We start from the raw sequence: 23,673 nt of genomic DNA, 5'->3' as shown, positions 1-23,673 counted from the left end.
AGGGCTTTGTGATGGCCACTCCAATACCTTGACTTTGTTGTCCTTAAGCCATTTTGCCACAACTTTGGAAGTATGCTTGGGGTCATTGTCCATTCGGAAGACCCATTTGCGACCAAGCTTTAACTTCCTGACTGATGTCTTGAGATGTTGCTTCAATATATCCACATAATTTTTCTTCCTCATGATGCCATCTATTTTGTGAAGTGCACCAGTCCCTCCTGCAGCAAAGCACCCCCACAGTATGATGCTGCCACCCCCGTGCTTCATGGTTGGGATGGTGTTTTTTTGCGGCTTGCAAGCTGCCCCATTTTTCCTCCAAACATAACGATGGTCATTATGGCCAAACAGTTCTATTTTTGTTTCATCAGACCAAAAAGTACAATCTTTGTCCCCTTGTGCAGTTGCAAACCGTAGTCTGGCTTTTTTATGGCAGTTTTGGAGCAGTGGCTTTTTCCTTGCTGAGCAGCCTTTCAGGTTATGTCGATATAGGACTTGTTTTACTGTGGATATAGATACTTTTGTACCTGTTTCCTCCAGCATCTTCACAAGGTCCTTTGCTGTTGTTCTGGGATTGATTTGCACTTTTCGCACCAAAGTACGTTCATCTCTAGGAGACAGAACGCGTCTCCTTCCTGAGCGGTATGACGGCTGCGTGGTCCCATGGTGTTTATACTTGTGTACTATTGTTTGTACTGATGAACGTGGTACCTTCAGGCGTTTGGAAATTGCTCCCAATGATGAACCAGACTTGTGGAGGTCTACAATTATTTTTCTGAGGTCTTAGCTGATTTCTTTTGATTTTCCCATGATGTCAACCAAAGAGGCACTGAATTTGAAGTACATCCACAGGTACACCTCCAATTGATTCAAATTATGTCAATTAGCCTATCAGAAGCTTCTAAAGCCATGACATCATTTTCTGGAATTTTCCAAGCTGTTTAAAGGCACAGTCAACTTAGTGTATGTAAACTTCTGACCCACTGGAATTGTGATGCAGTGAATTATAAGTGAAATAATCTGTCTGTAAACAATTTTGGGAAAATGTACTTGTGTCATGCACAAAGTAGATGTCCTAACCGACTTGCCAAAACTATAGTTTGTTAACAAGAAATGTGTGGAGTGGTTGAAAAACTAGTTTTAATGACTCCAACCTAAGTGTATGTAAACTTCCGACTTCAACTGTATGTGTATTTAGCTATGTTTATGTATTTAGTCATGTTTAGTTAGGGACTGCGGATGAAAACTAGCTGTGTTTAGCTAACTGTGGTGCAAACATATTTCACTGTTTGAAATGTGTTTTTAATTGCACAAATAAACTACTACTACTACTACTACTACTACTACTACTAGGGTGAGTTTTGGTAAAGTTTGACACTTTCTGAAAATGTGTTTTCCAAAACACCTTACAGAATTATCCCATTGTCTTAACCCCCAACATGATACCATTCTAAACAGCTTATGAACTCTACAACACTACACAAAATACAAAATAAATAAATATTAAACACAGGATGGATGACTCTTCTTCAAACACAAATTGTGCTGAGACCACATTTTTTAAGTCGATACTGGCAAATTGGGACACTTAATTATTTATTGTAAAGAATAATAAATTAGAGAGTATATGAGCAATTTCAATATTTTTATGATAAACTTCAATTATTCATACAAATGAAATGTACTAAAACATTCTTTATGTATTTTGTGGAAAATTAAGAATGATCATTTATTATGTACTCCTGAGTGGCGCAGTGGTCTAAGGCACTGCATCGCAGTGCTAACTGTGCCACTAGAGATCCTGGTTCGAATCTAGGCTCTGTCGCAGCAGGCCGCGACCGGGAGACTCATGGGCGGTGCACAATTGGTCCAGGGTAGGGGAGGGAATGGCCGGCAGGGATGTAGCTCAGAGCATGGCGTTTACAATGCCAGGGTTGTGGGTTCGATTCCCACGGGGGGCCAGTATAAAATAAAAATATGTATTCACTAACTGTAAGTCGCTCTGGATAAGAGCGTCGACTAAAATGTAAAATATGATGTAGCCTATATGTAATTATATAGCCTATAAATAAAATACAATTAACTTAATCTAGGCCTATCTTCTCAACACTCTAATGGACATTTTGTAGAATGAAACCAGAAAGAACCCTCAACAATTTCAATGACTCTTTTATTGTCACCAGAGTCAAAAACAGCCAAATAAACTTGTTTAGTCATCATATACAGTGCATTCGGAAAGTATTCATTCACATTTACATTTAAGTCATTTAGCAGACGCTCTTATCCAGAGCGACTTACAAATTGGTGCATTCAACTAGATGCAGGCAAGAGTGTGCAAGGCGGTATTGAATGTGTCACTGTCTGTCGATATGTCACTGTCACCTCAAGATTCTCTCTCGACCTTTGTGCACCTACGTTGTAAACTTTCATTTATAGGCTAGATTGTAGCAACCTCATGATGGGTACAGGGAAATTAGAGTATCATGTAGTAGCCTAAACCTATTGCTGTTACATTGAACTGGGTGAATAGAATATGAATGACAGTCATCCAATATGCTGTAATAGAAATAAGGCCATGCTCATGAAGAAAAAAAATGGTCCTCCCTCATCTTAAACGGCACTGACCGCCACTGGTATGGTACTACTATGAGTATGGTAACACTATGAGTATGGTAACACTATGAGTATGGTAACACTATGAGTATGGTAACACTATGAGTATGGTAACACTATGAGTATGGTAGTATGATAACACTACGAGTATGGTACTGCTATGAGTATGGTAGTATGGTAACGCTGAGTATTGCAGTATTGTATGGTAACACTCCATTCTGCTGTTCTGTGGTAACTATGAGTATTGAGTCATCAGTCTGTCAACACAACTGATGAGGGAACAAAACAGAGCTCAATGTCTTACTAAGCCACAGCAATAATTCAACTAAATCCATTATTAGGTTAAACTCAGAGCTGTTATTTGGCCTTGTGTCAATTTCCCATCAGAAACATCTCATTCTCATTAAGCCAGCCTTGTTATCAGTGTTGAATCAGTCAGTCAGGGCTGGTGTTGTTCAAGCAGACACTGAGCCCAAGGCTGTTGTTGTCAAAGTCTATCCTAAATACGTGGGCCTAGTGCCAGTCAAGTAGTTCAACACGCCTTCTCCATTGAAAATCCTATTCCGGTAGTATGCGAGGCTACCTCCCCGTTTCACTTCTTACATTTTTTTTTTGCCCTTCTAAACACCAGGCAGACTGGTTGTTCTTTACCAATATGGTTCTCCACTCCTAGAGCACTACAGGCATTAGGCCTAGTCCATGGGCCAGACTCCCCTCCTAGAGCACTACAGGCATTAGGCCTAGTCCATGGGCCAGACTCCCCTCCTAGAGCACTACAGGCATTAGGCCTAGTCCATGGGCCAGACTCCACTCCTAGAGCACTACAGCCATTAGGCCTAGTCCATGGGCCAGACTCCACTCCTAGAGCACTACAGCCATTAGGCCTAGTCCATGGGCCAGACTCCACTCCTAGAGCACTACAGTCATTAGGCCTAGTCCATGGGCCAGACTCCACTCCTAGAGCACTACAGTCATTAGGCCTAGTCCATAGGCCAGACTCCACTCCTAGAGCACTACAGCCATTAGGCCTAGTCCATGGGCCAGACTCCACTCCTAGAGCACTACAGGCATTAGGCCTAGTCCATGGGCCAGACTCCACTCCTAGAGCATTACAGGCATTAGGCCTAGTCCATGGGCCAGACTCCACTCCTAGAGCACTACAGGCATTAGGCCTAGTCCATGGGCCAGACTCCACTCCTAGAGCACTACAGTCATTAGGCCTAGTCCATGGGCCAGACTCCACTCCTAGAGCACTACAGCCATTAGGCCTAGTCCATGGGCCAGACTCCACTCCTAGAGCACTACAGCCATTAAGCTTAGTCCATGGGCCAGACTCCACTCCTAGAGCACTACAGCCATTAGGCCTAGTCCATGGGCCAGACTCCACTCCTAGAGCACTACAGCCATTAGGCCTAGTCCATGGGCCAGACTCCACTCCTAGAGCACTACAGCCATTAAGCTTAGTCCATGGGCCAGACTCCACTCCTAGAGCACTACAGCCATTAGGCTTAGTCCATGGGCCAGACTCCACTCCTAGAGCACTACAGCCATTAGGCCTAGTCCATGGGCCAGACTCCACTCCTAGAGCACTACAGCCATTAGGCCTAGTCCATGGGCCAGACTCCACTCCTAGAGCACTACAGCCATTAGGCTTAGTCCATGGGCCAGACCAACAATTGTGGTACAGACATGGACCTTAATGAAAATCATTGTTAGACTTTGCCACCCCAGATGGGACAAACATGTGAAATGTGTCCCTCTGGCCCATGGATCCCATCTATAGCTGGGTTCTGCATCCCACTCCCCAGCTGCCACACACATCCTTTATGAAACAGCGTGTGCTGAAGGTTAAACAATGAGGACATGGCACTAGGTTCACTACGGGTACAGAGATACACATCTAAAACATTGGCTTTTACCTTGGCAGAGTGGCAAACAAAGGGGCAAAGTGAATAGAACAACACTTACCATCCTGGTCCTAGAGTAGGACTGCTGATCTAGGATCAGTTTAGCCTTTTAGATAATTAATAAGATTACATGGAGATAGGGGGCTGGGCCCACATTCACAAAGCATATCAGGGTAGGAGTGCTGATCTAGGATCAGGTCTAACCTGTCCATGTAATCATATTCATTATGATCTAAAAGGCTAAACTGACCCTAGATCAACACTCCTACTCAGATGCTTTGTGAATACAGGGCTGGTCCTGGTGTGTCCTCTGTTAAGTCATGAGGCCTTAGTACCAGGAGGGGGTGGAAGCCTGATGCTGAGGCATGGCTCTTTGTCAATTAGTCTTGCCTCAACTACTCAGACGTGGTCGAAGCTGCCAGAGGATGTGAGTAGTCAAAGAAAGAGTCATGTTATCTAGAGGGATCCTGGTATATCCACACTCACTATTCACACCCTTGACTTTTTCCACATGTTGTTACATTACAGCCTTATTCTGAAATGGATAAAAAACAAAACATCCTCATCAATCTACACACAATACCCCATAATGACAAAGCAAAAACAGGTTGTTAGAAATGTTTGCAAATTTATAAAAACAGATATACCTTATTTACGTATGTCACGATCGCTTACAGACGGGACGGACCAAGGCGCAGCGTGATATGCGTACATGTTTATTAAATATTAACCACAAAATAACAAACAAACCGAAACGTGAAGTCCAAGGCAACACAACATACCTTACACGGAACAAGATCCCACAACCCACTAGTGCCAATAGGCTACCTAAGTATGGTCCCCAATCAGAGACAACGAGCGACAGCTGCCTCTGATTGGGAACCACACCGGCCAACATAGATCTAGACGATCTAGATCTAAACCTAGAAAATACAACATAGAACATACCACACAGAAAATACACACCCTGTGGAGATGGGAGAACCTTCCAGAAGGACAACCAGACGGAAGCCACTCCTCAGTAAAAGGCACATGACAGCCCGCTTGGAGTTTGCCATTAGGCACCTGAAGTACTCTAAGACCATGAGAAACAAGATTCTCTGATCTGATGAAACCAAGATTGAACTCTTTGGCCTGAATTCCAAGCGTCATATCTGGAGGAAACCTGGCACCATCCCTACAGTGAAGCATGGTGGTAGCAGCATCATACTGTGGAGATGTTTTTCAGTGGCAAGGACTTGGAGACTAGTCAGGATGGAGGGAAAGATGAACGGAGCAAAGTACAGAGAGATCCTTGATGAAAACCTGCTCCAGAGAGCTCAGGACCTCAGACTGGGGCGAAGGTTCACCTTCCAACAGGACAACGACCCTAAACACACAGCCAAGACAACGCAGGAGTGGCTTCAGGACAAGTCTCTGAATGTCCTTGAGTGGCCCAGCCAGAGCCCGGACTTGAACCCGATCGAACATCTCTGGAGAGACCTGAAAATAGCTGTGCAGCGACACTCCCTATCCAACCTGACAGATTTTGAGAGGATCTGCAGAGAAAAATGGGAGAAACTCCCCAAATACAGGTGTGCCCAGCTTGTACAGTCGTGGTCAAAACTTTTGAGAATGACACAAGTATTGGTCTTCACAAAGTTTGCTGCTTCAGTGTTTTTAGATATTTTTGTCAGATGTTACTATGGTATACTGAAGTATAATTACAAGCATTCCATAAGTGTCAAAGGCTTTTATTGACAATTACATTAAGTTTATGCAAAGAGTCAATATTTGCAGTGTTGACCCTTCTTTTTCAAGACCTCTGCAATCCGCCCTAGCATGCTGTCAATTAACTTCTGGGCCACATCCTGACTGATGGCAGCCCATTCTTGCATAATCAATGCTTGGAGTTTGTCAGAATTTGTGGGTTCTTGTTTGTCCTCCCGCCTCTTGAGGATTGACCACAAGTTCTCAATGGGATTAAGGTCTGGGGAGTTTCCTGGCCATGGACCCAAAATGTCAATGTTTTGTTCCCTGAGCCACTTAGTTATCACTTTTGCCTTACGGCAAGGTGCTCCATTATGCTGGAAAAGGCATTGTTCGTCACCAAACTGTTCTTGGATGGTTGGGAGAAGTTGCTTTCGGAGGATGTGTTGGTACCATTCTTTATTCATGGCTGTGTTCTTAGGCAAAAATGTGAGTGAGCCCACTCCCTTGGCTGAGAAGCAACCCCACACATGAATGGTCTCAGGATGCTTTACTGTTGGCATGACACAGGACTGATGGTAGCGCTCACCTTGTCTTCTCCAGACAAGCTTTTTTCCGGATGCCCCAAACAATCGGAAAGGGGATTCATCAGAGAAAACGACTTTACCCCAGTCCTCAGCAGTCCAATCCCTGTACCTTTTGCAGAATATCAGTCTGTCCCTGATGTTTTTCCTGGAGAGAAGTTGCTTCCTCGCTGCCCTTCTTGACATCAGGCCATCCTCTAAAAGTATTCGCCTCACTGTGCGTGCAGATCCACTCACACCTGCCTGCTGCCATTCCTGAGCAAGCTCTGCACTGGTGGTGCCCCAATCCCGCAGCTGAATCAACTTTAGGAGACGGTCCTGGCGCTTGCTGGACTTTCTTGGGCGCCCTGAAGCCTTCTTCACAACAAATTAACCTCTCTCCTTGAAGTTCTTGATGATTCATGATGACATGAAAAATGTCTAAAAACCTGTTTTTGCTTTGTCATTATGGGGTATTGTGTGTTGATTGATGAGGGGAAAAAACAATTTAATCAATTTTAGAAGAAGGCTGTAACGTAACAAAATGTGGAAAAAGTAAAGGGGTCTGAATACTTTCAGAATGCACTGTACCTGTATGCTTATGAATATAGCTAGCTAGGATGTTTAATGTTGGTGAGGTAATATCTTTCTTAGTAAAGTGCAGCTATGCTAGCTTTTTCTAGCAAGCCAGCTGATAGCAGCTGAAATTGAAATGTAACCTTTGATCCTATTTAGGAAAAATTGATTTCTGTTTAGAAAACATGTATTTCTTCATTAAATGGCCTAGAGGAGAGTCCCAGTTTGACAGTAGGTGATTGGCATACTGGGACACTGTCAAAATGTCGCTATTCTAAAAAGGTTATAGTAAAAAACAATTGACAGTCATTTTGATTTACAATTACATCCCATTTCAAAATATGTTGTTATGAGACACTGAATATATTTTCTTCTTTTTTTATAACCTAAACATTATTTACCTCAGAACCACAGGAGAGAACAGACTCGTGGTAATGAGTGGAGCGGAATCGGTGGAATGGTTTAAAATACACTACCAGTCAAAAGTTTGGACACACCTACTCATTCAAGGGTTTTTCTTTATTTGTACACTTTTTTACATTGTAGAATAATAGTGAAGACAACAAAACTATGAAATAACACACATGGAATCATGTAGTAACCAAAAAAGTGTTAAATGAATCCAAATATATTTTATATTTGAGATTCTTCAAATAGCCACCCAATGCCTTGATGACAACTTTGCATGCTCTTGGCATTCTCTCAGCCAGCTTCATGAGGTAGTCACCTGGAATGTATTTCAATTAACAGGTGTGCCTTCTTAAAAGTTAATTTGTGGAATGTATTTTCTTCTTAATGAGTTTGAGCCAATCAGTTGTGTTGTGACAAGGTAGGGGGGGTATACAGAAGCTAGCCCTATTTGGTAAAAGACCAAGTCCATATTATGGCAAGAACAGCTCAAATAAGCAAAGAGAAACAACAGTCCATCATTAGGACACCAATAATAAGAAGAGACTTGCTTGGGCCAAGAAACATGTGCAATGGACATTAGACCGGTGGAAATCTGTCCTTTAGTCTGATGAGTCCAAATTTGAGATTTTTTGTTCCAACCGCTGTCTCTTTGCGAGACGCAGAGTAGGTGAACGGATGATCTCTGCATGTGTGGTTCCCACCGTGAAGCATGGAGGAGGAGGTGTGATGGTGTGTGGGTGCTTTGCTGGTGACACTGTCAGTGATTTATTTAGAATCCAAGGCACACTTAACCAGCATGGCTTCCACAGTATTCTGCAGTGATATGCCATCCCATCTGGTTTGCGCTTAGTGGGACTTTCATTTGTTTTTCAACAGGACAATGACCCAACACACCTCCAGGCTGTGTAAGGGCTATTTGACCAACAAGGGGAGTGATGGAGTGCTGCATCAGATGACCTGGCCTTAACAATCACCTGACCTCAACCCAATTGAGATGGTTTGGAATGAGTTGGACCGTAGAGTGAAGGAAAAGCAGCCAACAAGTGCTCAGCATATGTGGGAACTCCTTCAAGACTGTTGGAAAAGCATTCCAGGTGAAGCTGGTTGAGAGAATGCCAAGAGTGTGCAAAGCTGTCATCAAGGCAAAGGGTGGCTATTTGAAGAATCTGAAATATAAAATATATTTTGATTTATTTAACACTTTTTTGGTTACTACATGATTCCATATGTGTTATTTCATAGTTTTGATGTATTCACTATTATTCTACAATGTAGAATATAGTAAAAATGAAGAAAAACCCTTGAATGAGTAGGTGTGTCCAAACTTGTGACTGGTACTGTACATCAAACACATGGTTTCCAGGTGTTTTATGCCATTCCATTTGCTCTTTTACGGCCATAATTATGAGCTAATCTCCCCTCAGCAGTCTCCTGTGCTCAGAAACCTATGTAATTTTACTTACCATTACACCTCTAGAGATCCGTGTCATTACACGGGATGCCACGCCCACAATGATGACGTAATACCCTTGAACCCTTTTTTTTATCGTCACATACTTCCTCACTAACACACAGGCATTGATTGTTGGCTATGTTATTGTGTACATTTAAATATGTCCATTACAAAGCTTAAGTGTCACACTTTGCCATGTGTCCCTCTTAATCAATACTCACCCTACGATTACTACTACTACATAGGCCGTTTTCTATCAGTGAAGTTGTTTATTGCCTTCAGTTCTGCTTCAAACCTAGTTTATCCAAGAATATTTGAAGGGCAAATTCCAGTTTATTTCAAGGGCAAATTCCAGATAATTTCCAAACTATATAACATTTACATTTTACATTTTAGTCATTTAGCAGACGCTCTTATCCAGAGCGACTTACAGGAGCAATTAGGGTTAAGTGCCTTGCTCAAGGGCACATCGACAGATTTTTCACTACTCGGCTCGGGGATTAGAACCAGCGACCTTTCGGTTACTGGCACAACGCTCTTAACCACTAAGCTACCTGCCGCCAATATAAGTGGACACACATATTTTTTAAGTGCACAGAAATTAATTAGTTTGAATGAATTTATTTATTTATTTAAATCTGAAAAATTTGCTTTTCTCTGAATTGTCATGCTGCGAATTCGATTTATCACTACCCTTTCTCAAAATGACAAAACTTCTGTATTCATCAGTGCGACAAATCTCAGAGGAGGGATTTGTGTGGCGCACAACATCTACTGGTGAGCCCGCGCCCCTCTTACAGAAGTAGCTGAAAGAGCTTGGAGACAGTATGTTATAATGTGCTGTGAAGACGGGTGCGGTGCCAAACTGGAAAATGGTACTTCGTGTGCGTTATTTGACTGGAACAGAGTCAGATGTTCATGGACCACACCGTTACACTATGGGACATTGTACCTCACAGAAGCAGCAAAGCAGGAGACGCCAAGATGATGATTTCTTTAGCAATTAATTCGTAATTAATTTGATTACTGTTATGAGAACAGTCAAACTTGTTCTCATTAATCTTCATTGAAAAGACGTCCATAGTACCCTTGCGTCGGCAAATGGTGAAATATAATTTCTGAAGACGTTGACAGGTGGGGATTTTCCTTTAATTAATCATGTTTTTTTTTGTTTTTTTGCGTAGTTTCGACCAAAATGTCAGTTCTTTATCACAAGTGAAATATTGTAACCTCTAGAGTGAACATTTATTTTTGGATACAGTGATTTTTACGCATGACGCACGTGATGTCAGGGATTAGCCTACTTTTAACTTTGTTTAAGGGGTTAATAAAGCCATAGAGCTAGAAGTAGAAGTGAGTTGATGAAAATCGTTTACAAAACGCTGCTCAATCGTATATAAAATCATAATTTTTCAAAGGGTGTCAATCCATTGGCTGAATCTTGACCAGGTGCAGTCATCTCTGACAAAGGCAGTGAAGTACAATGCCCTCCATAATTATTGGGACAGTGAATGTTTTTCTTCTTCTTTTGGCTCTATACTCCAAAAGTTTGGATTTAACATCAAACAGTGACTATGAAGTTAAAGTGCACACTGTCAGCTTTAATTTCATGGTATTTTCATCCATATCAGGTGAACCATTTAGAAATGTCAGCACTTTTTGGACATAGTCCCCCCATTTTAGGGGACCAAAAGTATTGGGACAAATTCACTTATATGTGTATTAAAGTAGTAAAAAGTTAAATATTTGGTCACATATTCATAAGACACAATGGCTTGTGACTCTACACATTTGTTGGATGCATTTGCTGTTTGTTTTGGTTGTGTTTCAGATGATTCTGTGCCCAATAGAAATGAATGGTAAATAATGTATTGTGTCATTTTGGAGTCACTTTTATTGTAAATAAGAATACAATATGTTTCTAAACACTTCTACATTAATGTGGATGCTACCATGATTATGGATAATCCTGAATGAATCGTGAATTATGATGAGTGAGACGCACAAATATCATACCCCCAAGATATGCTAACTGCTCACCATTACAATAACAGGGTTAGTATTTGTTAGGGGGTATGATATTTGTGCATCTATAACTTTCTCACTCCATTTCTCACACCATTATTTGCGATTCATTCAGGATTATCCGCAATCATGGTAGCATCCACATTAATGTAGAAGTGTTTAGAAACATATTATATTCTTATTTACAATAAAAGTGACTCCAAAATGACACAATACATTTTTTACCATTCATTTCTATTGGGCACAAAATGATCTGTGTAGAGTCACAAGCTTGATGTAGTCATTGTGTGTTATGAATATGGGACCAAATATTTAACTTTTTACTACTTTAATACACATATAAGTTAATTTGTCCCAATACTTTTGCTCCCCTAGAATGGACTATGTACAAAGAGTGCTCTAATTTCTAAACCGTTCACCCGATATGGATGAAAATACCATGAAATTAAATCTGACAGTCTGCACTTTAACCTCATAGCCATTGATTGATTTCAAATCCAAAGTTTTGAAGTATAGAGCCAAAAGAAGAAAACATGTTTCACTGTCCCAATAATTACAGAGGGAAATTTGATTTCTCTCAATAAAGTAAGCACTATAAATGGCTTTTTACGCACCTCATACTGCTACCATTGCAATGAATGTTGCACAGTGGGAGCCTGGTACTCTTTGCTCCTTATTTGAATGACAATTTATCATAGCCTAGTGGTACACTGCTCATTTTTAAGGAAAATAACATATTTTGTAAGCACTGACTTATAAGTCTGATGCGCTAAAATGTAGGCCTACTAGATAAAAGCTCTGTATACATACTCACCTTGGTCATGACTCAGTTGCTCCGTAAAATGTACATTTTAAATGTCATTTGTGTTGGAGTGCTTTTTATTAATGTGAAGATAAATGTTTTGGGACCATTCAAACATCCTTTCTATCACACGTTGATCCTCAGACTGGACCAGGACTTGATGATGCCAGGCAATGGGAGTTCCGAGCCGGGATGCAGCAGGGCAGCGACACGCAGCTACTCCAACACCAGCTGCAGCCAGACGGAGCTGTCCATCACCGCCTCCGCCATTTCCATGACCGTGGGCATCATCTCCAACATCCTGGCTCTCTGCATCTTGGTCAAAGCCTACCGCCGCTTCCGCCTCAAATCCAAGGCCTCCTTCCTGCTGTTCGCCAGCGGCCTGGTGGGCACCGACCTCCTGGGCCACCTCATTAACGGCTCCCTGGTGCTGTACGTCTACGCTTGCAACAGGAAGTGGGAGACCTTTGACCCGCACCACATCCTGTGCGGTCTCTTTGGGGTGTCCATGGTGTTTTTTGGTCTGAGCCCCCTGCTCCTGGGCAGCCTCATGGCGGTGGAACGCTGCATTGGTATCACCAGGCCCCTGTTCCACTCCACAGTCCTGGCCGCCCACCACATGAAGAGGCTGCTGGGGATGACCTGGCTGCTAGCTGCCCTGGTGGCCCTGCTACCTGTGCTGCTGTGGAGACCCTACCAGGTGCAGCGCTCCCAGAGCTGGTGTTTCTTCCGCGTGGAGGGGCCCCGCGACTGGCTGAACGTGGTGCTCCCACTGATCTTCTCCACGCTGGGCCTCCTGGCACTGCTGGTGTCCATTGTGTGCAACACCTTGACCAGCTGCACCCTACTGCAGTCCAAGCTGCGCTGCCACCGCCAACGTCGCCGCAAGGACACCTCCCACCACTTTGAGATGATCTGCCAGCTCTTGACCATCATGCTTGTGTCCTGTGTGTGCTGGGGCCCTTTATTGGTAAGGCTTCTTCCTCCTCTTTTCCCTGGGTCTTATAAGCTCTTATCTCTGGTATGTCTGTTAAGCAGTGATGAAGAACTCACTTTCACCTCATCTCTGCCAACAGTCCTCTGCATTGGTGGAGTCTGCCAAGATTCCCACAGCAAGCCATTTGTTCTTCTACTTGGAATGCTTACAAATCCTTTCAAAAGGAAAGAGAGCTATTTAAACCTTTGAAGAGATGCTCAAGATGTTTAATAGGGCACAGATTTTTGACCTGTTTGGTATTTTGTGCTTTTGACCCTTGTCAATTAGGGCAGTTTTCTGGCATATTATGTCCTTCTTTTCTCCCAGTACTTTGTGTAGTTACTTTACATCCATTTCAATGACATTTGTTTTTGACACCCCTTTTTAAGAGAAAAATATGGTATGCAGCCAAAGTAGATGTGAGAGCAACACAATATGCTGTGGGAAACTGATGAGTCTTATTGGAATAAATAATCCTCCTTTGAGAACGTTTTTATTTATATTCCTGACATTAATCGTAGACCAGGTTTCTTAAAATTAAAAGGACAGTATAATAACTTACATTAAGATGGATCGTTAACACTTGATGAGAAGGCTTGTAAGGGAAGGTCAAACAATATTGTTTCTTCTCTGGCTAGACATATTTCATTAGACCTACATTAATAAGATGTTTAGGGAGCGTTCAAAATGTACGCATTTGTTACCCGGAGGAAAATGGGGGAGGGTCAACATTTTTACATTTCAGTCAGTGGGAGGGTTAAAAAAATGTTTGGTCCAAGGGAGGTAATGTAATTTGTCATCGATTACATTTCAGTTATTGTCAGCATTTTGTTTAACTTTGGTGTACCACCCTGCTCTCTCTCTCTCTCTCTCTCTCTCTCTCTCTCTCTCTCTCTCTCTCTCTCTCTCTCTCTCTCTCTCTCTCTCTCTCTCTCTCTCTCTCTCTCTCTCTCTCTCTCTCTCTCCGTCTCTCTCGCTCTCTCTCTCTCTGTCTCTCTCTCTCTCTCCCTCTCTCATTCGCCTCTCTGAGCCCGGCTGGATGGGCATTCCACTTTCACCTTTCCATTGGCGTGTAGAGTATCTGGCGAATCAAATAGCGCTTGTAGTGATGATGTAGGGAGCTAGCGCACGAGAAGAACTGTGGTAGAAACAAATCTGTGGTTTATTGCTGCATTCAAAACAACTCAGAACTCAGAAATCTCAGTCTTGCGACTTCAGTGTGTTCAAGACAACTGGGAACTTGGAAAAAAACGAGCAACTACTGGCAAAAATCACTTTGAATGGTCATACAACTTGGAATTCCAAGTCGGAAAACTCTGGCATCTTTCTAGAACTCAGACATTCCGACCTGAAAATCACTGATCTTGTGATATGATCTTGTTTTTCTTTTGAGTTCCCAGCTGTCTTGAAAGCACCAATGAACAACAACAAGCATGGCATCACACAATTACACAAGGACCACAGCACGTGAAAAAAAGTTATCTTCACAATAATTTAAGGATTTCTTTGCAGTCTCTGTCCGCTGAAGAGAGTCTAGAAAAGTTCATTTGAATTGTGAAGTCTAAAGGAGATGGTTCTTAAATGTGGAAAAAAGTTAATGGATTAAATTGGGTGTTGGAGGGCTTTGCTGCTGCCGAATGGGGAGGACAACAGTCCATGTGGATGGCTGGACTATCTGTATGCCTGTATGCCTAAGAGTTGTTCTCCTTTTTCTAGCGATATGTTTATCCTAGGCTTTCTGTCATTTCATAAACTTAAATATATATATATATATATATATATAAATATATACACCACTGTGTAATTTCATTGGGTAGGCCTATAGGCTATTCACTGCAGTATTATTCCTAATAATTCCTCTTTAGCTCTTGGAGTCCCAGGAAACGCTAGACTAGGCTTACAATAGCTCATTGTACACTTACTTCAAGCATTTTATTTTCTACTGATCGAGGAAAGATTTCAGCTTGCTCTTGCTTGCTGAATGTAAAATACAGAAACCAAAAGAACTGGCTTTGAGTTTGAAAGGAGAGAAAGAGAGGTCTCGATGGTGTGATTCAAATGCACCATATGAGTAGCCTGCTAATGTACCTTTCTGAACTTTGTAAACTGTCTAAGATAAATCCATAACTGATCTAAATGGTTGCATTATCAGGCTTAGGCTGTATGCAGTTATTTCGGCATGAAGCATTCAAAACAGGACGTTTGAGCGGTTATTCAAATTAGCCTACATCACTGCAGTTTACAGCCCTAGCCAGCAATTGTGTAGGACTACACACTTGATAACAATAATACATTCCTAATTGCACTGTGTTGTTGTAGCCTATGGGTAGAATAATGTTGTCTGAAAACATGGGCCTAATTAATAGTGGAGCTTTGCATGCCCGACTGCCCGGGGACTGCAGAGCACAGCCTGGAGGTGTCACACCCTGGCTCTGGGACTCATTATGTTGAGCCAGGGTGTGTTCATTCTATGTGTGTATTTCTATGTTGGTAATTCTGTTGTGTTTAATTCTATGTTTGCCTGAGTGACTCCCAATCAGAGGCAACGAGTGTCAGCTGTTGGCTGGTTGTCTCTGATTGGGAGCCATATTTAAACTGTATGTTTTTCCCTTTGGGTTTGTGGGTTTTTGTTCCGTGTTCGGTCATTGATACCGTGGACGTCACGAGTCGTTTCTTGTTTTGTGTTTAAACTTTAACTAATTAAAGTATGTTTGTTCATCACGCTGCGCCTTGGTCTGTTCCATATGACGATCGTGACAGAAAAACCCACCATGCAACGACCAAGCAGCGTGTCCCGGGGCAGCCCTTGGGCTGGACATGGGAGGAAGCGCCGGGAAAGGCCCTGGCGAAAGAGGAGCAGCGTGTCCAGGAGCAGGCAGCCTGGACATGGGAGGAGATATTGGACGGTAAAGGGTCCTGGACTTGGGGGGAAATCCTGGCCGGGATGGATCGCCGGCCATGGAGTGAGACAGTGGAGAGGCGACGGAGAGAGGAGCAACGGCGTGATCAGGGTCGTCGTCGGACGGTCGTGAGGCAACCCCAGAAATTTTTTAGGGGGGGGCACACGGCATGGACGACGGGGCTGACGGAGCAGAAAAGGGGGCGGATCCAGAAGGCCACCAGGCCAGGGGTACACCGCCCTGTACGTCCTGTGCGGATGCCTCACACAGAGTGTGTGAGGGTAGGCATTCAGCCAGGACGGGTTGTGGCCGCTCTTCACTCCAGGCCTCCTATCCGTCTCCACAGCCCGGTTCGGCCTGTCCCTGCTCCACGCACCAAGCCTACGGTGTGCGTCGCCAGCCCAGCCCGGCCTGTCCCTGCTTCACGCACCAAGCCTACGGTGTGCGTCGCCAGCCCAGCCCGGCCTGTCCCTGCTCCACGCACCAAGCCTACGGTGTGCGTCGCCAGCCCAGTCCGGCCTGTCCCTGCTCCACGCACCAAGCCTACGGTGCGCGTCGCCAGCCCGGCCCGGCCTGTTCCTGCCACTCGCACCAAGTATACGGTGCGCGTCGCCAGCCCGGCCCGGCTTGTTCCTGCCACTCGCACCAAGTATACGGTGCGCGTCGCCAGCCCGGCCCGGCCTGTTCCTGCCACTCGCACCAAGTCTACGGTGCGCGTCGCCAGCCCGGCCCGGCTTGTTCCTGCCACTCGCACCAAGTATACGGTGCGCGTCGCCAGCCCGGCCCGGCCTGTTCCTGCCACTCGCACCAAGTCTACGGTGCGCGTCGCCAGCCCGGCCCGGCTTGTTCCTGCCACTCGCACCAAGTATACGGTGCGCGTCGCCAGCCCGGCCCGGCCTGTTCCTGCCACTCGCACCAAGTATACGGTGCGCGTCGCCAGCCCGGCCCGGCCTGTTCCTGCCACACGCACTAAGCCAGGGGTGCGAGAAGTCAGCCTGGTAAGGCCCGTTCCTCCTCCACGCACCAAGCCAGGGGTGCGAGTCGTCAGCCTGGTAAGGCCCGTCCCTCCTCCACGCACCAAGCCAGGGGTGCGCGTCGTCAGCCTGGTAAGGCCCGTTCCTCCTCCACGCACCAAGCCAGGGGTGCGCGTCGTCAGTCCAGCACAACCCGTGCCTGGGTCAACTGCTCCACTATGGAGCTGAAGCTAACCGCTCCTGCTAAGTCCAGTCCTGCTCCTGCCGGCGGGGCCAGACTGGACCAGGGGCGCTATGGGGGGTGTATTGGAGGGTGGTGGTCAAGGCCGGAGCCAGAACCGCCGCCGAGGAGGTATGCCCGCCCAGCCCTCCCCTGTTTTGTTCAGTTGAGGCGCGGTCGCAGTCCGTGCCTTTAGGGGGGGGTACTGTCACACCCTGGCTCTGGGACTCATTATGTTGAGCCAGGGTGTGTTCATTCTATGTGTGTATTTCTATGTTGGTAATTCTGTTGTGTTTAATTCTATGTTTGCCTGAGTGACTCCCAATCAGAGGCAACGAGTGTCAGCTGTTGGCTGGTTGTCTCTGATTGGGAGCCATATTTAAACTGTATGTTTTTCCCTTTGGGTTTGTGGGTTTTTGTTCCGTGTTCGGTCATTGATACCGTGGACGTCACGAGTCGTTTCTTGTTTTGTGTTTAAACTTTAACTAATTAAAGTATGTTTGTTCATCACGCTGCGCCTTGGTCTGTTCCATATGACGATCGTGACAGGAGGAACGCACAGATCGGCCATTTCATAATCTGTTAGCTTAACCTTTTTTTCTTGCACTTTGACTGGTACATTTTTAATATTTAGCTAATGAGTGGCCTAATATCTAGCTAATATTTAGCTAATGAGTGGCCTAATATCTAGCTAATATTTAGCTAATGAGTGGCCTAATATCTAGCTAATATTTAGCTAATGAGTGGCCTAATATCTAGCTAATATTTAGCTAATAAGTGGCCTAATATCTAGATAATATTTAGCTAATAAGTGGCCTAATATCTAGCTAATATTTAGCTAATATGTGGCCTAATATCTAGCTAATATTTAGCTAATAAGTGGCCTAATATCTAGCTAATATTTAGCTAATAAGTGGCCTAATATCTAGCTAATATTTAGCTAATAAGTGGCCTAATATCTAGCTAATATGTAGCTTCTTCGGCTACACAACTCTAGCGCCTCTCTTCCAGCTGTTCCCATGTGCAGTGGGTTATAGGCTACGGAAGCTGTACAGTAGGATGCTTTGATCAGTTGATTGACAGGCGTAGGCTACTGTAGAACGACAAACTTTCCTCTAGTGTGGATGCTCATCAACGTTTTATAGTTATGTATAATGTGTCGTTATAGTTATCGTCCTTACTGTGGAAGGCCCTTAACGCTTAAATTGGTAAATGCTACCCTCTAACGGATGAATATGGTATGAACTACAGTAGTGGTTCTCAACCACGGGTTGATTTGATAGAAATGACGACTGCAACATTGATAGCCTACTGAAAAGGGATTTCATATTCCAGCTATTTTGTTTAATGATCATTTTGGAGGGGGAGAGTTGCATGTTTTCTTTTTCAAATGCTCGGGGAGGGCCAGGTAAAAATATATTTTCCTCAGGGGGAGGGCCATCCATTTTCATTTCAGAGAGGTCCGATGACCTCCAGGTATCCCTCAATATAAATAATGTTCACTCCCTTACTGCCCCTCACACGTCACTGTGTACACAAAACACTATTACACATTCTCAAATCCAGTTTAATCATATTCTATTCAGCTATTTCTAGGACAATTCAAAAAAAAAAGTGGTAGTTTAAATCAAATCCTTTTTTATAATTTCCCCTTGATTCAAGAGAGCGTGGTATACTGTAATAACGCAATGTGAAGCGTTGAACAAAGCACAGTAATCAACTAACACTTATAACAACAATTAAAATGGTTCCCTTCAAGTAATTACATTCTGTCTCACATAATGTCCTATGTTTACTCTCCTAGGTTAACGTCATCATACTGAGCACCCAGGTCCAGGGCGAGCGTGCGTTTGCCCGCCTGCTGCTGGCAGTCCGCATGGCCACCTGGAACCAGATCCTGGACCCCTGGGTCTACATCCTCCTGAGGAAGGCCGTCCTCAAGAAGCTCTTCCTGCTGGTGCACAGCTGCTGGGGCACCAAGTCCCACTCCCACCCCCACACCCTTAACCACTGGAAGTGCAGCCCAGTGAAGGGCTCTGGGGAGACCAGCGGCACCTCCATCAGCACTAAGCCAGACTTCTTCTCTTTGGATAGAAATGTTGGAGGCCTACCAGACACAATACTTAAGCCCATCACCTGAACCCCTGGATGGGGCATCTGATCTGAGAGACCCTGGGTCCCAGGTGAAGGGTGGAGTATTTGCAGGCAGCACCTGTAGCACATTGATGTATAGTTGGAGTAGGCAATAAGCTAAGGAACCAGATAAGATTTGTTTTTGGAGGAAGATATGCAGGAGCATATGAAGTATTGTACACTCATGAGGCGAACAGACACTGGTAATAGGCATGTTGGTTATCATTGACAGTGACACACAGGACTAAGATGGACCCTGGAGTTAGTTAGCCCCAGTGAGTGATATTTCTATCTAACCTATAACCGACCTTGAAAGGATGAACTTTCCAGTCTGCACTAGCTGTCAATATTGTCTTCTTAAGTCTTCACTGTGACCGCAGTTATGGCTTATAAACCCAGCTGCTCAGAACTAAAGACATCTGCAGCTGTAGAGTTTCTCACAGCCCTTGAAGCATGTGTAGAATGGCAAGGCCAATTGATTATTTCAAGCTCCCAATCAGCCAGTGAGTGAGTGCCAGTCAATCTGAAATATCGCCTCAGCAGGTGTTCCTCTGGTCAAATTAATTGTTCTGTTGTTTCACAGTCTTCTGGAGTCCCAATATGGCAGTTATGTCATCATTTCCACGTAGAATGATTCGTTTTGGATACTGAAGAGACTCTTCTGGCTGGCCCGGCCATTGAGGTTGCTGTTGTGTTTGGCAGATGGTTGGCCTATCTCTTTGACCTGCTGCGGGCTATGGACTGATGAAAAATGAGTTTTTGACACATTTTGTATTTATGTGTCTGTCTGTCTTAAGTGAGAGTACTTTTTGTCCACAGGTTTTCTGGATTAAAACATTTTCTGAAGTCATTCGTCATTCTCTCATCATGGGTGTTCAGACTGCTCACCATTCACAGCACAGTAACTCAGTTTAGCTCATCTGATGAGTTGATCACCGCTATCCTTTCAGTGGTTTTAAAATGACTTAGCATGATAATTTTAATTTAACAGTGCTTTCTTATATGATGTACTGTGTGTTGATGTAACATTACATATCTATGGACTATGTATACAGGTGAATATAAGTACTTATAAACCATTTACTAATCATAAGTTACATCTTTTTGTGTGGGCTCATCTAAAATGTGGGCTGTTTATACTTTATAAATACTTTATAAATGTTTTGAGTGACCAGTGTAATTTCTCACAAAAAGATGGACATGCCATTGGTAAACATTCCAGCAGTATCTGATGCTCCTTAAGGTCTCAAAATGGCCCCTAGAACATATCAATGGTTAAAGAATAAGCACACAACACAGGATGGAAGAGGAAATGTATTGAACATTTTATTCACAAAAACTGTTGTGAAACAACTGTTGCAAGGACTTCAGGAAGAGTGGTAATGTGAATGTTTTGCTAATGTTGTCAACCTCGCGAACGCGAATTGATCGTAAAATCGGACTGGACAGTTTTTCTTCAGTGGATTTGTATTCCTTAATTACTACTGATAGTGATTGGGGTAGAAATGTTACATGTATGATTTGCAGGTAGAACTTGTATATGTACAAACTTTCAATGTTTCCAGTGCTTCAGTCTTTTAACTGCAGACTATTTTCACACATGGCTTTGTTTGGCGGCACCTTTACTGAGCCTTTAAAGGTAGTAACTCTTTAAACGTAGGGTAGCGTGGGGTAACTAGCTCTCCGGGGCTAGTTACTAGTAACTAGCTCTCAACTAGCTCTCAGTTATCATATTAAAAACTGCAAACATTTGCCTCCACCCTATGGCAAAATTGCATAGTAAAACTGCTAATTTTTCTCTCTGCCCCATGGCACAATTTGCAGAATTGCAGGAAATTAACTTTAAAATGTACATTTAAAAAGGGGGGGTATGGATGTGGGTACGCAGACCCACGAGCCACTTTGGCCCCTCATGATGAGTTCCGTTTTTTGGTGGCCCCCACCTCCATCAAAGTTTCCCATTCCTGATCTACACTAATTGAAGTGGATTTAACAGGTGACATCAATAAGGGATCAGAGCGTTCACCTGGATTCACCTGGTCAGTCTGTGTCATGGAAAGAGGAGATGTTCCTAATGTTTTATACACTCAGTGTATATAAGTTGTTTATAACTGTGTGAAAAACTACGTTACTAGCATTTACAATGTGGGAGAAAATATTAGCGAATGATGATTAAACTATTTATTAAGCCATTATAAATGCTTTATTACGTGGAGTTATTATACTGTAAAGTGCTACTATTTTTTTGTTGCCAAAACAGAACAAAGAGAACTGTGTTGTGTCTGTGTCAACCAACATGCCAACAATATACATTCCAAAGACCTGCAAGTGTGAAAAAAGATGATGTATGTAAATTAAAACACATTGAGATTGTACTGTTGAATCGTAAGCACATCATTTTAACTGCCATATCTGCTCTTTTCTACTTGAAAAACGATATAGACTGCCACTTCATTTGTGCAATGGTCCCCTTTAGTATAAACTAGATTATATTATTTATTATACACATTGTCATTGCCATTTATGTTCAAACTGTGAATGTCAAGGCTTTTGGAGGTAGGCCTAGGCTATGCCGACAGACAGGTAATAAAAATAATTTGCAGTGATGGATAAGTGATGAGGGATATTGTTTATACAGAGACTTGTTAGAATAGTTATGTTTTATTGCATTTCAACACACAACGCTGATCAAAATGTTATGTCTGACAGTCCCCTTTAAATCACTCCCATAAAGTAGGGGGGTTCATTAAGGTTTAATGATACCAACGAAGAAGATATTAGTCACATGGTAAGTTACGTAATTTCTTCCTCATATCCTCCATCTTTTGTTGAGTCATGGCTAAAAGGGATATAGCTTTTGTCAAATTCTCGAACATGCTGTAATTGCGGACTGCATTTCAGGGCATTTCTTGATGTGGGTGTTCCCTGATATCAGGAAATGCCCACTGATACCTGCCATTGGTCAGTTCCGGTGTTATGAGACTGATGGTTTCTCTACACAGAAGATTTGTTTCCATGGCAGGTTAGGATAACTAACGTGGCAGGTTAGGATAATTAACGTGGCAGGTTAGGTGAATTAGCATGGCAGGTCAGGAGACTGAGGTTAAGGTTAGGAAAAGGGTTAGGGTTAGGTTTAGCTTCAATGCTACAGTTGCCAACAACTGCTCGCAGTCCTATTTTGTTAGCATGCAGTGAGTCACTCAGCCAAAGGAGGCGGAAAGGGAGGAGAGTAGGGTCGAAGAGGCAGAGTCAGGAGACAGGAGGGAGAAGGATTTAGCAGAAGGGGTCCCGCTTTAAATGACGTTCAGCTTATAAAGACTTCATAAAGCCTTCATAATGACTTCATAAGCACTACATAAAAGTGTTACAAATCATCTATAACCGTTATGTCATGCTTTATAAAGGCTTCATGAATGTGGCATAACTGTGTGACATAATCACCATGTCAAACGTGATATAACCCACTATGTCGAATATGATATAAACATGTGCTTTATAAAGGGTGACATACGCTCTAAAGTGAAGTCATGTTAGTCACATTACACCTAATCTCGTTCCCAGACACTTCCTCCCAAATGCGTGGAAGGTCTGGTGGACCAACGCATCAAACTTGGCCTTCATTAGTTAGGGTTAGGTTTAAAATACAATTTTAAGTAGATACATTGTGGAAATGGACAGGGTTTAGCAATAATTATTACTTTTTGACTGTGTTAAGTAGTGACAATGACAAATACTTTACTCAGTAAGGTCACTCCTATAGAATTCTATGGTCACTCCCGCTAAGGCCAACTTTGAATGGTTGATTTCCCAGGCTTATATGTGCTGTGTGCGCAATAGCCTTGGGACGATGTTACACCAAGAAACACTTACCTCGATGAAAGCCCCCAACCTAAAGAAATTGAAAATGTCTTTCTTCTGGAACCAAGTTACATGTTCCTCACTACACAAACACGCACACAACAAAAGCGAGCTATACCTTCATAAATCAGCAGAACGTTAATAACCTGTTTATAACCTGTTTATTGACACGTTATGTAGAGTCCTGTAATACTTAGTTTGAAGTGAGACACCTTCGGTCATTCATAACACATCCATTAAGACTCTATATCGCATCACGCTGTACTTACTTCAAAGTCAGACCCCTTCGGTCATTCATAATACATCCATAAAGACTCTATATCGCATCACGCTGTACTTACTTCAAAGTGAGACCCCTTCGGTCATTCATAACACATACATACATGCCTTATATCATATGACGCTGTACTTACTATAAAGTCAGACACCTTTTGTCATTCATAATAAATACATAAATGGTTAATGATGTAAACACAAATGTATCAACACTTAGGGAATTATCACTAACAGCTAAAACAAACAAACATTAAAGACATGTTTAAACCCTACATTTTTAAAACAATACAAAAACATGAA

At 43.2% G+C, this 23,673-nt stretch overlaps 1 protein-coding gene across 1 annotated transcript in view; it reads left to right on the top strand.

Moving 5' to 3' along the window:
* Positions 1-12,199: 12,199 nt before the first annotated feature.
* The window catches only part of ptgfr (prostaglandin F receptor (FP)), a gene marked incomplete at both ends in the record, with an annotated part of 39,406 nt that continues 27,932 nt past the window's right edge, over positions 12,200-23,673 (top strand). The window contains 2 exons of the mRNA XM_084172090.1: positions 12,200-13,006; positions 18,911-19,204. Of these exons, the coding sequence (XP_084028216.1) occupies positions 12,200-13,006; positions 18,911-19,204 (1,101 nt within the window). The remainder of the gene's footprint in view (positions 13,007-18,910; positions 19,205-23,673) is intronic.

The sequence above is a fragment of the Coregonus lavaretus genome, assembly GCF_964263955.1.
Source record: "Coregonus lavaretus genome assembly, chromosome: 11".
Classification (NCBI taxonomy): Eukaryota; Metazoa; Chordata; class Actinopteri; order Salmoniformes; family Salmonidae; genus Coregonus; species Coregonus lavaretus.
This window is presented reverse-complemented; position numbering and strand designations above follow the sequence as displayed.